This window comes from Prionailurus bengalensis, chromosome E4 (genome assembly GCF_016509475.1).
Source record: "Prionailurus bengalensis isolate Pbe53 chromosome E4, Fcat_Pben_1.1_paternal_pri, whole genome shotgun sequence".
Classification (NCBI taxonomy): domain Eukaryota; kingdom Metazoa; phylum Chordata; class Mammalia; order Carnivora; family Felidae; genus Prionailurus; species Prionailurus bengalensis.
In genome coordinates this window covers 24,567,248-24,580,908 of record NC_057360.1, presented here as the reverse complement: position 1 = coordinate 24,580,908, position 13,661 = coordinate 24,567,248, and the positions used below count along the sequence as shown (strand labels likewise).

The window sequence follows — 13,661 nt, the reverse complement described above, 5'->3', positions numbered from 1 at the left end:
CACTTATTAGTCTTCTAGGATGTTCCTACTTTTACTCCGGCTTCCTCGCGGCAGGAGGTGGCTCGGTTGCCGAGGGTGTGTATCGGGTGAGCTTTGGGGGATTTCCGTAAGGGGTCGACCCACCAGGAAAAGTCTAAGGAGGTCCCTGCCCGGCAGGAGAGGAATCTGGGTCGTCGTGTGCCGTTCTCCTCCCTTAGGGACCCCGTCCTGGCGGGATCCCGCCTCTCTGAGCCGGAGGCAGTCCTGGGGAAACCCCTAGCCCGCCCGGAGCTTTGCGCCGCCGCCTCGCCCTCCTCGTTCCAGTCCGCTGCTCGCTAGCCTTCAGGCCCGGCGTCTTCCTCGCAGGCCCGGCCCTCTCCACGCCCTGCACTGAGAGGAAACTGGAGGTGGTTCCAGCCCGCAGGCGGGTGGAAAAGCCCACGGTGAATGCCTTGGGGCCCCCTTCATTGTTGCGGGAAGGGGAAAGGGAAGAGGAAATGAACCTCACCGCCCAGTAGATCACCCGGATTCCCAACCTGGGGGAGGCCTTTAGACGGAAGGGAAGCCAAGGGGGAACCCTGGGCACTTTCCCGGGAATCCATTCGCCAAGGGAGGGTCACCCAGTCCGCACACATTGGTTACTATGACAATACAACCACAGCCTCCAGTTGCCATGGCAGCTGCTTATCCAATCCGATTGGTTTCCTTTCTCTTCCTCCCTGGGCTCCACCCCATCCCCTCCAACAGCCTCCTGGGGTGCAGGGGGGAGGGGCCGCAGACGGGGGAAGGGGGTTCTTAGCGTCACACTCCGGGGCGCGAGGGAAGACTAGAGTTGAGGGACTGGCGGGCGGAACTGTAGGAGGAAAGGGTAGCGTTTCCGGTAGGAAAGAGTGGAGGAGTGGAAAAAGGAAAAGAGAAATCGGGTGGAGTGGAAAGACGGGGGAAGACTTTGAGTGTAACTCCTGGTTGATTTGGGCTCGATGTTCCTGGTGAGGCCGGGGTTACCCCCTCGCGCGGGAGAGGAGTGGGTTGGCCGGAAGCCGCCAAGCGCCTCCAGCCGCCCGCTCAGCAGCCGCACAGGCACCTCACCGCTAGCGGATCCTAAGAAGGAGCGCTACGGGGAGGGAGAAGTCACCCGGAGGGACGGGCGCCACTGAAATCTCGCGAGAAGGACACCCCCCCCCACTTCCTTCCTCTGCTTCTTCCTCTTTCCCCGCCCCCTTCCCTTCTCCCTCCCCTTCCCCCCTCCCGGGTCGGAGTGTCCCTGCGCCCCACGGGCCGGAGCAGCAGCGAGAGCAGCTTTCCCCGCTCCCTCCCCCTCGCCTCACTCAACTCCCCCCCCCCCCCCCCGCCCGCGGAGCGAGGAGGAGCCGGAGGAGAGGAAGATGGCGGCGGCCGCCAGCACCCGCGGTGCCGCGGGGCCGCTTCGAGGAGCCTGAGAGACCCACAGAGGCTTCGCGGGAAGACGCGGCGGCGGAGGATGAGCCTGCAGAGCGCGCAGTATCTCCGGTGAGTGCAGAGGTCGGCCCCGTACGTGGGGGGAGCGGGTTGAAGGTTCGGGCAGGGAGCAACAGACACAGAGGTGGTGTGTCGGCGCGGCGGGGGAGTTGCTGTGTCCTCTCCTTCCCCGGCGGGGAGGCGGGGGTTGCGAGGGGATCCTCGGGGATCCGCGGGAGGGGGCGGGGCGGGCACACTCACGAGTGCCTAGCCCCCGCGGGCCGGGCTGAGTTCCAGCGTAGCCAGCTCGTCCCGGTGCCGGGAAGGAGGTTAGGAAAGCGTGAGAATGTGTGTGCGCGCGCGCCCTCGGGGTCGCGGGCTCGCAGGCGAGGCGGGGGCGGGAGGGGGGGTGGGCAGCGGCGACCCCGAGTGGAGGTGGGTGTGGAGTCTGATCCTGGTGGCGGGGGTAACGTTGTGTGGTGTGGGATTGGCTGGAGCGTTGCTTGGGGAGAGGACGAGGTGGAAGTCCGCACACCTGGGGTGGTGGTGGAGGGAGTGCGGAGAGGGAGAGAGACCTCTGGAAACCCGAGTTTGTTCTTTATACTCGGGTTGGAAGTACTGAAGAATAATGTCATCTGTAGTTAGTTGGCGGGGTGGGGGTGGGAGCATAAAGAGGGGGAATGGATGAGGAAGTGAGGAAAGAGGGAGGTACTATGGACGGGGTTGGGTTCCCCAGAAGAAACTGAGTTAGAATTAGTGTAGTCAGATGATACCATACTGAGAGTTGTGTACGTTCATTAAGAGTGTTGTAAGGAACTTGGATGTCGGAGGTAGACTGACGCATGGGTACAGAGTGTGTGAGAGTATGTGATGGGTGTCTGGGGTGGTGTGAAGGGAGCGACTGATAAACATTTTAGGAAGGGGAAGATAGATACATTGCAACCAAGTACACGCTAGTGAGAGCATATTGAATGGGAAGACACCAGCAGCCAGGAAGGTTCCATGGAAGCAGAATAGGAGCTTGGACATAGAGGTAAAAGAGGATCAAAATTTTGATGACAGAGAAAAACAAGGTGGTTAGAGTCTGAAAATAATTGGAGAGTTGCTACTTCTTAGAAAAGGGGAAGGAAGACCTTAAAACGGATCCTTTTTGTCCTTTGGGAGCAGAACTAAGAAAGGCAGGCTAATGGGAAGATGTTTAAAAAAATGGTTTCATACCTTGTAGAAGAGGGACTTGGTTGGGGTAGAAGTCTGAAATGAGCAGAAAAATCGCTTTAGCTGTTTAGTGAAAATATTGTTGTGTGATTGGCTTCCTAAACACATATTACAAGAGAAGGTAGGTAGTGATACAGGAAGGTGGCTGTTGTACTTATGAAAGTAGTAATAGTTTCTTTGAGCAGAGTGTGGAAAGGAGAGAATGATGAGATCTTTGAATTGTGGTTGAATGCCTGAGTTTAACAGACAGGGTGCGCACAACATGTGTGCCCAATGACTGACTTTGGGTAGTTGGAACGATATCTGTAATATTACAGTCCTTTTTCTCCACTATTATCCTTGTATTTAACATGTCAGATAAACTTAATAAATATAACTGTGAGAAAGATCTATGGTAGATGTTGTAGACGGATGTGGAAACCATCAGGACAGTACTTAATTTTAAGGAATTTGCAGTTATTATTAATAATAGCATGGAGTAAAATAAGGCAAGTATCATAAAAGATGCCAGTGTCATTAAGAGTTCAAAGACACGAGATTATTTAAGCAATTGGGGGGAACCAGGAAAAGCTTCCTTTGTTCATTTGCTCATTCATACGCTCATGATTCATCAGTCATTTTGTTGATCACCTATATGGGAGGTATTGTACCAACTGCTGAGAAAAGAACTCCACCCTCTTCTTACAGAGTTTACAGTTTGTTAGGTTTCAAGGAGAAAATGGAAATGGACCTTAAGTATAAGCAGTATTCTGACAGGTGTGGACTGAACAGAATCCAGACGGAAGGAAACTGAGCAGAATACTCAGATAAGGGAGTATGGGAGCTGGGGAAGGTATTCAGACTAGTTAAACAAGAATATAGGGTGATGCAGCTGGAAAAACTTTTAATAGACTTTTTTATAGATTAAGTTTGATCCCTTCCTTTCACAAATGAAGAAAGTATAGATAGCATAATGAAGTCAAAATTGTTGAGGACCATATAGCTGGAACGTGGAGGCTCTGTAACTTACATGTAGGTCTTCTGACTCTATCAGCCATACTGTGTGACGTGTCTGGGTTTATCCATTCTTACCACAAATATGTATTGAGAGCTTACTGTATGCCAGTCACTCCTCTAGGCACTGAGGATACAACGGTGAATGAAAGAGTAAACATAGGAAGGTATATTCTGGTAGAATTAGGCAATCGGTAAACATGAACAGATAACTATGTCAGGTGGTGACAAGAACTAGAAGGAAAAAGCAAGATACGGATATCTTCTTTTATATAGACAGGGTGATCAAGGAGAGCCTATTTAATAAGGTGCCTGTATTTGAGAGGGTCTTGAATTGTGATCTGTAGTTAATAGTTAAAATGGATGGATCATGGAGAATCTGAGATGATTTGTTGAGAAGAGCATTCACATGCTCATAGATAGGATTAGGAAGATGAATCTGTGTAGTGTAATAATGGGCAGTTAGGACCAGAAATAAGGCGGTAGAGTAGAAAGGTAAAAGCACACGGGGAGAGAGGTGATCATTTTAATGGGAAGATCAGATGGTTTTGAGAGGCTTCTCTGTTAATGTGTTTTATATTTTGTAAATTATCATGGTAGGGAAGACTTATCTTTAGGTTGTGAAATCAGTGGTAGACAACTTGAGATGAGTTTAGTTCCTTGAAGAAGGGAGAAAAGAATAAGAAGGAACACTGAATAACTTATATTTTACCGCTAAAGTTGAATAAGCAAAACTGAACAGGCACCAGTGTTTTCTCAGTCTTGCACGTCTGTTCTAAGTAAATAAAGCAAATCTTAGGGCTAACAGTTGTCTGGGACTTAGAGGGGATAGGGTAATAAAGACTCGCACCAGCCCAAATTTCCCTCTTTTTCTTCTTCGGATAATCATTCCATTTAAAGTATGCTGTGAGGCGGCTAGAGACTGTCTTCAGGGAAACATCATGTTCACTTTCTTTTCTTTGCTGGAAACCAAACCTTTTGGTTTTTAGACAACTTGGGGAGGATGTTAGATACTGCTGAACAAGTGTGGTTGGGGGTATGACAGTTATTCTTTGTGACCCTTGACTTTAGGGAGAATTTTGTTGCCTACCTTTCTCAGTGGTATAAGACCATGACTGGGCAATTTTTAAACTGCATAGCTATAGATCTTTCCTCATGGAGATGAAAATTAGCTTTGTATCCGCTAGATTCATTTGCTGGAGTAAATGAGCTGGGGTGTCTGGCATTGAAATGGTGCATTGTTGGTGGCAAACCAGGGAGTAAGATGGCAGCTTCAGAAGAGTGAGATAGGATATGAGGTTAAGAAGCATCAGTAAGACGAAGATAGAGAGTTCAAAATCAAGGGGACTGAATTAGTCTTGAGTTGCAGAAATAGAGCAGAGATGATAGTAAAGAAAACCTATCTTCTGTTTGGGAAAGAAGGTGATGTTGTGAGGAAATTTTTTGTTGTTGGAAGAGAAATTTTTTTTTAAAGCAGTGTCATTTTTTTTTTTTTTTAAATAGCAGATTGACAAGATTCCTAAGTGAATAAATTAAGAGTACTTTTCTGCATTTTATAAAAATAAGAACTGGTCTTAAAATAAGGTTCTACAAAGAATATGATTGGAAATTTATTTCTCGAAGAAAAATTCAGTCTTTTCTCTTGATTTATGGCAAAATAGAAAGATCTTAAAGACTTTGACACCTCTGTTGAGTGAAAGAAAATGGAATTTTGAATATTGTCCATCTAATAAGGGTGGAAGAAGGGTAAAGATAATCCATGGATGAGATAGTAGGTGATGGAGATCATGCTTTAAAAGAATAGTATTTTAAAGGATAGAAATACGGAAATTAACATATCAAAATTGGAAATGCAGAGATAGGGAAAGTATTGAAGTACCAGACAGGGAAGACATCATCAAAGTTGTTTGGGAAGTCGAGAAAGTAGAATAATCATAGCCAGAGGGAATACCAGCCAAACAGGTCAAATCCTATTATAAAAGGTGGCATAGGTGATACTGAACAACATCTGCTTCTGTCACTGTACTCCCTCCACCTCTTCCTTTCCTTCCTTGCCTATTTTTGTCTTTTTTTTTTCTTTCTTTCTATGCTGTAGGTTTGCCAGGGAGATCCACTTAAAGTTGATCCCTGGTGTGAGACCACTTTACAAGAAACATCTACAAATTGTCTGTTTTGTTAGATTTTTTTTTTTTTTTTTTTTTTTTTTTTTTTTTTGCATGGTCCTTCTATTAGCAAAGAGGCTGCATTCCCCTGGCACACTTTGCCAGAAACTTTGTTGCCAGAGGTAGAAATAATGTAACAGACACAAGGTGGTTTTCTGAGACAACAGAAAAAGGGTTGTCATTTAAGTACTAATTAAAATTCAGGGGCACCTGCGTGGCTCAGTTGATTGACCTTCGACTCCTGATTTCAGCTCAGGTCATGATCTCATGTTTTGGGAGTTCGAGCCCCACATTGGGCTCTGGGCTGACAGTGTGGAGCCTGCTTGGGATTTTCTCTCTGCCTCTCTCTCAAAATAATAAAATAAGTTAAAAATTTTTAAGTACTAATTAAAACAATCCAATATGTTAAGATAAAATGTGTCACAGTAAATCCTGGGACATAGGGAGATAAAAAAGGTGGAGATAAAGGAGCAAGCAGAGCCTTATCCTAGCCTGGGGAGAAGAGCAGGGAAGTTAGTGGAGCAGTTTGGGAGGAATATGTGTACTAAGTAGGTTCTGGAAGATTCTGGTAATTCTGGGCTGGGTATTCACTGTCTCTGGAAGCTTCAAGAAATCCTATAGCACATGCTGATCCTAATTCACATGGTCAACAAGTCTTCCCCTGCCCCATACCCATTCATGTTTTCCCTGTATGTGACTTAAAATAAAATAGCTCTGGTCCCAGGAAATCAGCCACATTTACCAGCCAAAACATGGCTGATTTACCAAACATGGTAAAATTGTTGGAAAAAAATTGCTCTCTCTTGAGGCTTATAACTCTCTTTTTTATTACAATGGTGTTAATGGCATTTTACCTGCTTGAATATTGAGTGGCTAAATTGTTTTGACAGTTAATTTCTGCTTCCCTTGCGGTTTCAGTTGGATTCAAAATGTATACTTCCTGTCCTAGACTATGTTTCATTGCTTTCTAACAGCTGCTATGTTCTACCTTCATGGAAGATGAAGCAATTGCTGAGTTTTTGTTTTGTTTGTCTTTTAAGATGCTGTTCACTAGTGTAGCAAGTTTCTCTTGAGGCAGTTTTGGGGTGGAGAGTGTTTCAGACTTTAAAAGGGCTAGTTTGTTTTACAGTGGAGAAATATTGTTTGCAGCCTCCAACTACGTGTCTAACCCTGGCTAGCATGGATTAGAGATGAGTGATGCGAATGAGCACCTGAAAATTCAAGTGGGTTTGTTTTCCTGATTGATCTTGTTCAGAGAATAGATTATTAAGCATATGTGTTTTGGATAGTCGATTAGTCATATATCTGTATGTGGGTATTTTGGCAGATGGTCATACGTTGTCATTTAAGTTTTGTAATCAAGCTGCATTTTAGTTGTTGAATTGTTGTGGATAGATTTATCAATGGTCTAGGAGATTGTAACTAAGGGGGGCTAATCAGCAGTTACAGGAATATGCAGGGATGGAACTTTGGCAAACATGTCCCATGGCAAGTGAGAACTTGTAACCAACTCCTTTCTTGTTAACACGTAAGTGGAGCTCCTTAGGAGGGTTGTTTTCACTGTCCCTTAGACCCATTTTGTAGTCAGTGGGAAGAGTAGATGTTTAAGAAATTGTTTAAGAAAATTTTAGGAGTCTCAAGTAGACTAGGCTCAAGTAGACTAGACTACTAGTAGACTAGTAACAATTTTGTTTTAGTTGTTTTCTTCTTTGCTTCATTTGGAACAGGTTTCCTAACCATGGCACTTCACAGACATTTTGGGTCAGACAATTCTTTGTTGTGGGGATTAGTCCTCTGCATCATAGGATGTTTCGTAGCATACATTGGATCCCAGTATCATTCACCCCCATTTGTGACAACCGGAAATGTTCCCACACGTTGTCAGATGTTCCCTCTGAGTGCATATCCTCTCCCAGCTGAGAACCACTGATTTAGAAAATACACATAGGAGGGATATATCAAATATGCACAGCATCAATTCATTTTCTTGTTTTCTCCTTCTTCAAGCCATAGATTACTTCTTAGGCTTCCCTGAACTTTTTTCTTTTAGGTGTAATAGGCCAGTTACCATGTTTAGACCATACTTTTAAAAACTTGTTCATATTGGGTGCCTGGGTGGCTCAGTTGGTTAAGCATCCGACTTTGCTCACGTCTTGATCTCATGGTTTGTGGGTTCTGGCCCTGCATTGGGCTCATGCTGACAGTGCAGAGCCTGCTTGGGTTTCTCTCTGCCCCTCTCCTGCCTCCCTCTCTCTGCCCCTCTCCGACTCATTCTTTCTCTCTCTCAAAATAAAAACACTTGTACTTACTTTAAATGTATTTTAAAAGTATTTGATTTTATGGGCAGAGCACAATTATAGGAGCTTTGCCTGTGGGAACTCAAAGATACTGGAAAAAGGCATTTAAGTAACTATAATAGCAGATAAACTGCAAAGTGCTAGGATGGAGAAAGAGGTACTGTGTAATTAAGTATAGGGGAGAACTTTATTCCAGCAGAGGTGGAGGTGGGGCCAGGAAGGTATCTTGGAGATGAGATTTGATCTAGGTTTTGAAAGATGGACGAGACTTTTAAAAGTTGATGTTAGGAAAATTGACATTTCAGGCAGGAGGAACATCTCATAGCTTCTTTACTCCAAATAATTTTTAATAGTTTATTTATTTATTTATTTTGAGAGAGGGGGTGAGCATGAGTAAAGGAGGGGCAGAGAGAGATGGATAGAAAATCTCAAGCAGGCTCTGCAGGGTCAGCGCACAGCCTGACATGAGGCTTGATCTCATGAATCATGAGATCGTGACCTGAGCCGAAGTCAGATGCTTAACCGACTGAGCCACCCAGGTGCCCCCTCCCCCAAATTATTTTTAAAGTGTGTTTATTTATTTTGAGAGAGAACACACATGCACAAGCAGGGGAGGGGCAGAGGGAGAATCCCAAGCAGGCTTGAGCCTGATGCAGGGCTTGATCTCAAGAGCCTTGAGTTCATGACCTGAGCCAAAATCAGGAGTCAGACGCTTAACCAACTGAGCCACCCAGGCTCCCTTTCTTTCTCACTTAATACTGACAATTTTGTTGCCGTTTTTCTCTGTCTCTCTGTGTCCCTCTCATACACATCCATCCATCCCTCCCACAAGTAAACATCCAGTTTTTGGCCAAGGTAGATACCCCAGGTCCTGGGAGATAAAAAGAGAATCTGTTGTCAAGTAATTTTACCAGGCCCACAACTATCACATAGTTCATAGATGCTATGATATATACACAGGGGCCTTATGGAAAGTTCTTGAAGTCTGTTGTTAGCACTGGGATTCTATGATTCTGAATATCTTGCCTTTTATTTTATTTTGTTTTCCTGGTCAGCCTTGCCCAATCTGGCAAAAAGAAATGGCATAGCCCTACTCCTCTTTTTTTTCTCTTCTTTCAACGTTTCTTGTCTGCAGATACCACATCCACTCCTGTCACCACATCATCATTATTTAAAATCTGTTTAGTATAAATAATTGTGTTAGATCCTAGGGAGGCACACTGGTATAAGATATCATGTCTACCATTCAGAGAGTTTATAAGCTATTTAATGAAATAAGCATAAGCATAAAATAATACAATAATACAATAATAACAAAGTACAGTTGAGTATAGTAGTTTGGAGCATGGTCTCTGGGGCAGAACTGTTTGGATTCAGATCAGCAGCTCTACCACTTACAGACTGCATTACCTTGGACAAGATCCTTAAGCTTTCTGTGCCTCGGGTTCCAGATCTGAAAAATGGTGATAGTAATAGTATTTATCTCATAAAGTTATAAAGATCAAGTGAGTTAACTGGCAGAGTACTTGGTATGGTTCAGGCGCATAGTAAACACTATGTAAGCTTTAGCTGTGGATAACAATGCCTGAAAGAAAACTTAATCTGATAATTTTGCATCTCTGCCTTCTGGACATTCCTCATTTTAGAAGTCTTTCTGTCATAGCGAACTCCACTCTCTTAAAGGTAAACTCGTAACCCTTACCCTTCTCTTCTCACCATGTCCTGTGTGTTTCCTCATTTTCGGCATTAGTGCTGCCACTTTGCATCCTCCCATCAGGTTTAAAATCTTGCAGTCATGTTTCAGTTCTCCAGTGTCTTCAGACTGTTCCACACATAAACTGCTCGGGAAATGTTGTCTTCCTGCTGTCTCTTCTTTTTATGTCTGGCACTGTCGACTTTATGCACGTACTGTTGAAATAGTCTTCCAACTGATACCTTGCCTACAATTCTCACAGGTAGCAAAAAGAAAGCACTGACTTTGGGTTTTTAAACATTGTCCACTAACATCTCTGATTCTTGATTTCTTTCTCATTAAAATGGAATACTCATCTCATAAAATTGCTGTCAGTGTTAAAATAATGAAAGTTTATACATGTTTGGCAGATTCTGGTTCTCTTTCACATTCCTCACCTGTCCCCCTGCCAGTTAATCTATTGCACTGCTTTTATATTAGTCTTCCTGCAAAGCATTTGTATGTTGCTTTTCCTTGCTTAAGCTCCTTAGTCTGGCATTCTGGGTCTTCCATAAAATGGCCCTCATCTACCTCTGCCAAATGATATCTTGTTATGTTTTCCTAAGAACCAACTATGCTAGCCAGAGTAATCTCCTCATTGGCTCCTAAAGATGGTTTATCCATTCCTGCTTTAATCTCTTTTCCTAGGCCATTTTCCCGGTAGAAAGTACCGTCCTGTACTATCTTAACTTAAGCTTCACCTTCTCTGAAGACTTCTGTGTTCTAGTGATTTCTGCATTCTTGAACTTTGTAGTATTTCCTGTCTCTTAGTCATTTGGTATGTATAATTTCTTAAATTTCTAATTATCTCTTTTTTAATAGAAATGAATTATCTTTGCAGCTAGACTATGACAGAGACCATGTCTCAGCATTTAAAAAAATTTTTTTTTCAATATTTACTTTTGAGAGAAAGAGAGTGTGAATGGGAAAGGGGCAGAAAGAGAGAGGGAGACACAGAAACTGAAGCAGGCTTCAGGCTCTGAGTTGTCAGCACAGAGCCTGACATGGGGCTCAAACCCATGACATGTGAGATAATGACCTGAGCTGAAGTCGGACGCTTAACTGACTGAGCCACCCAGGAGCCCCATGTCTCAACATTTTTAAGTACACAGTGTACCATAATGGGTGTTCAATAAGGTTTTCATGCTTTTTTGTTTTTGCCAAACATTTATGGAATACTTACAAATGCCAGTGCTAGGCTCTGAGAATGAAGAACGAATGAACTGGTTTTTGTTCCTTAGGATAATTGTTTCCTGGAGGAGATGGATGTTACATAGATACGTCAATATAGTGTGGTAAATTCTATGTTAAATGTTTTCAAGGGTGCTAGAGTACACTGAGGAACTTTTATTGCCTGGGGAGTTAAGAGAAAGCTTCCAGAGTTGAATCTCTGAGCTCAGTCTTAAAGGATGAGTAGGATTAATGAGGTGAAGAGAGAAGGGAAGGATATAGCGGGCAGAGGAACAAAATGAGTAAATAAATGCCTGGGAGCAGTATGTTTGAGGAACTCTAAAAAGTTTGGTGTTAGGAATGTTTGAGAGTTTGGTTGATGTACACATCGTGATCAGATTAGACTGCCACTCAGGGTATGGTGTAGAAGTTAAAGAGATTTTTATTAACCCTGTCTCATTCAGCTTTTTGTTTGGGAGTCTAAGGTTCTTTTTTCAACAAATCTGGTCATGAATCTTATGGGAATAATTAGTTAAAAATTAGTTATTTGGAGTTATTCGCAAAAATTAGTTTTTTGGAGTTTTGTAAGAGATGAGAGTTTTAGTGAATATATGTAATTCTGAAAATAACTGGGTTGCTAGGACTTGCTTTCTAGAATCTTCACGTCTTGAATCTAGACATGGAATAGAGGTGGAGGTGAGGGAAGAAAGAATGTTAGGGGGGGAAAACAAAACATTAGAGACCATTTTTTGATGATTAACATTTTATTATTTTTTTAATTTATTTTTTTTTCAACGTTTATTTATTTTTGGGACAGAGAGAGACAGAGCATGAATGGGGGAGGGGCAGAGAGAGAGGGAGACACAGAATCGGAAACAGGCTCCAGGCTCTGAGCCATCAGCCCAGAGCCTGACGCGGGGCTCGAACTCACGGACCGCGAGATCGTGATCTGGCTGAAGTCGGACGCTTAACCGACTGCGCCACCCAGGCGCCCCGATAACATTTTATTCTCACGGTTTAGGCTGGCATTTTTTTTTCCATAGTGTCTTAAGTGAGAAGCAGGATTCTAAAATCTATTATATTTAAAAAGCTGCTATACTTAATGTGTTAATATCCTCAGTTTATTTCCTAAAACTCCATGGGTTTACTGAACACATAAGTTGAATGCTTTTTCATTCCCTTCTTTTCCCAGAAGCCTAGTATTTCAGTGCTGTTAGTTGGGATAGAGCGAATTAGAATGTGTTTTATTAGTACTGTCTCTTAGAAAGGTTATGAATTATTGCCTAGTTTTTTATTAGGTGAGATACTGTGCATTGATGAGATATAGGTAGAAAGATAATCAAAATGCAATTGGAAGATGATATTCAAAGAAGAAATGGGTTAAAGTATTTGCTTACTTGGGGCAACTGGGTGGGTCAAGTCGGTTAAGCATCCGGCTTTGGCTCTCAGGTCATGATCTCGCAGTTAGTGAGTTTGAGCCTCACGTGGGGCTCTGCGTCGGGCTCTGTGCTGATAGCTTGGAGCCTGGAGCCTACTTTGGGTTCTGTGTCTCCCTCTCTCTTTGCCCCTTCCCTGCTCACACTCACTCACTCTCTCAAAAATATTTAATTAAAAAAAAAAAAAAGTTTGCTTCCTTGAAAAAAATATTTTTAATGTTTATTTTTGAGAGGGGAGAGGGGAAGAGAGAGAGAGGGAGACAGAAGATCTGAAGCAGACTCTGTGCCGACAGCAGCAAGCCCATCATGGGGCTTAAACTCATGAATCATGAGATCGTGACTTGAGCCGAAGTCGGACACTCAACTGAGACTCAGACACCCAGGTACCCCTTACTTGACAATTTTTTTATTGCTGGTGGGAAAAAATAAAAAGCATCGTGTTCAGAGAACCACTATAGGATGAATTTGAATATAAAAAGGGCATCTACAAAATTTTGTGCATGTGCATACTTATAGTTTGTGTAAGATATTTATTTTATTTTTTAATGTTTATTTATTTTGAGAGCACGAGAAAGCACAGGTGGGAGAGGGACAGAGAGAGAGAGAGGAGAGAGAGAATCCCAAACAGGTTCTGTGCTCTCAGCACAGAGCCTGATGTAGAGCTCAAACTCGGGAAACTGTGAGATCATGACCTGAGGCGAGATCAAGAGTGGACGCTTAATCACCTGTGCCACCCAGGCACCCCTAGTTTGTGTGAGATATTTTAAAGCAAAATTTTTGTATTTTAATATCTAACTTCTGTAAAATACGTTTTTCTCAAACTCTGCTTATTTTAAATAATTAAAATAATACTATTTGCCTGAAATACTTTTGTTTTTTTGTTTCATATTATTTATTTTGAGAGAGAGGGAGAGAGATGCGGGGGCTCAATCTCATGACCTTAGCCAATACCAAGAGTCAGACGCTCAAGTGACTGAGCCACCCAGGCACCTCTGCTTTGATTTGTTTTTTAATGGAAAAGGGTCAGAACATTTTAAGAAGGAAGCATAACTCAAATGTTAAGGCATACTGGTCATAAATTCTTGGTTTATAATAGGAAAGGAAAAAAAATGTGAATAGATTAATTAAAAAAATTTATTGCTTAGGTTGTTTGTAACTCCTACTCAAGGGTCTTTTGGTTTCCTAAGAAAGCGGGGTGGTGTAGGAAGTTGAATGAGCAAAGCCTTTGGATTAAGACTGG

The 13,661-nt window shown here is 43.2% G+C and overlaps 1 protein-coding gene across 12 annotated transcripts in view; it reads left to right on the top strand.

The window, feature by feature from the left end:
* Nucleotides 1-247: 247 nt before the first annotated feature.
* Nucleotides 248-13,661, top strand: part of SMG7 (SMG7 nonsense mediated mRNA decay factor) — a 92,403-nt gene continuing 78,989 nt past the window's right edge. For 2 of the 12 annotated variants that reach the window (XM_043568005.1, XM_043568000.1), the window contains exon 1: nucleotides 1,159-1,488. Coding sequence is in view for 5 of the 12 variants with exons in the window: in XM_043568009.1 (XP_043423944.1) it covers nucleotides 1,460-1,488 (29 nt within the window). In the remaining 7 variants the exon portion in view is untranslated. Of the gene's footprint in view, nucleotides 1,489-13,661 lie in introns of all 12 variants that reach the window. The other 10 variants (XM_043568009.1, XM_043568011.1, XM_043568006.1 and 7 more) reach the window with 10 other exon arrangements.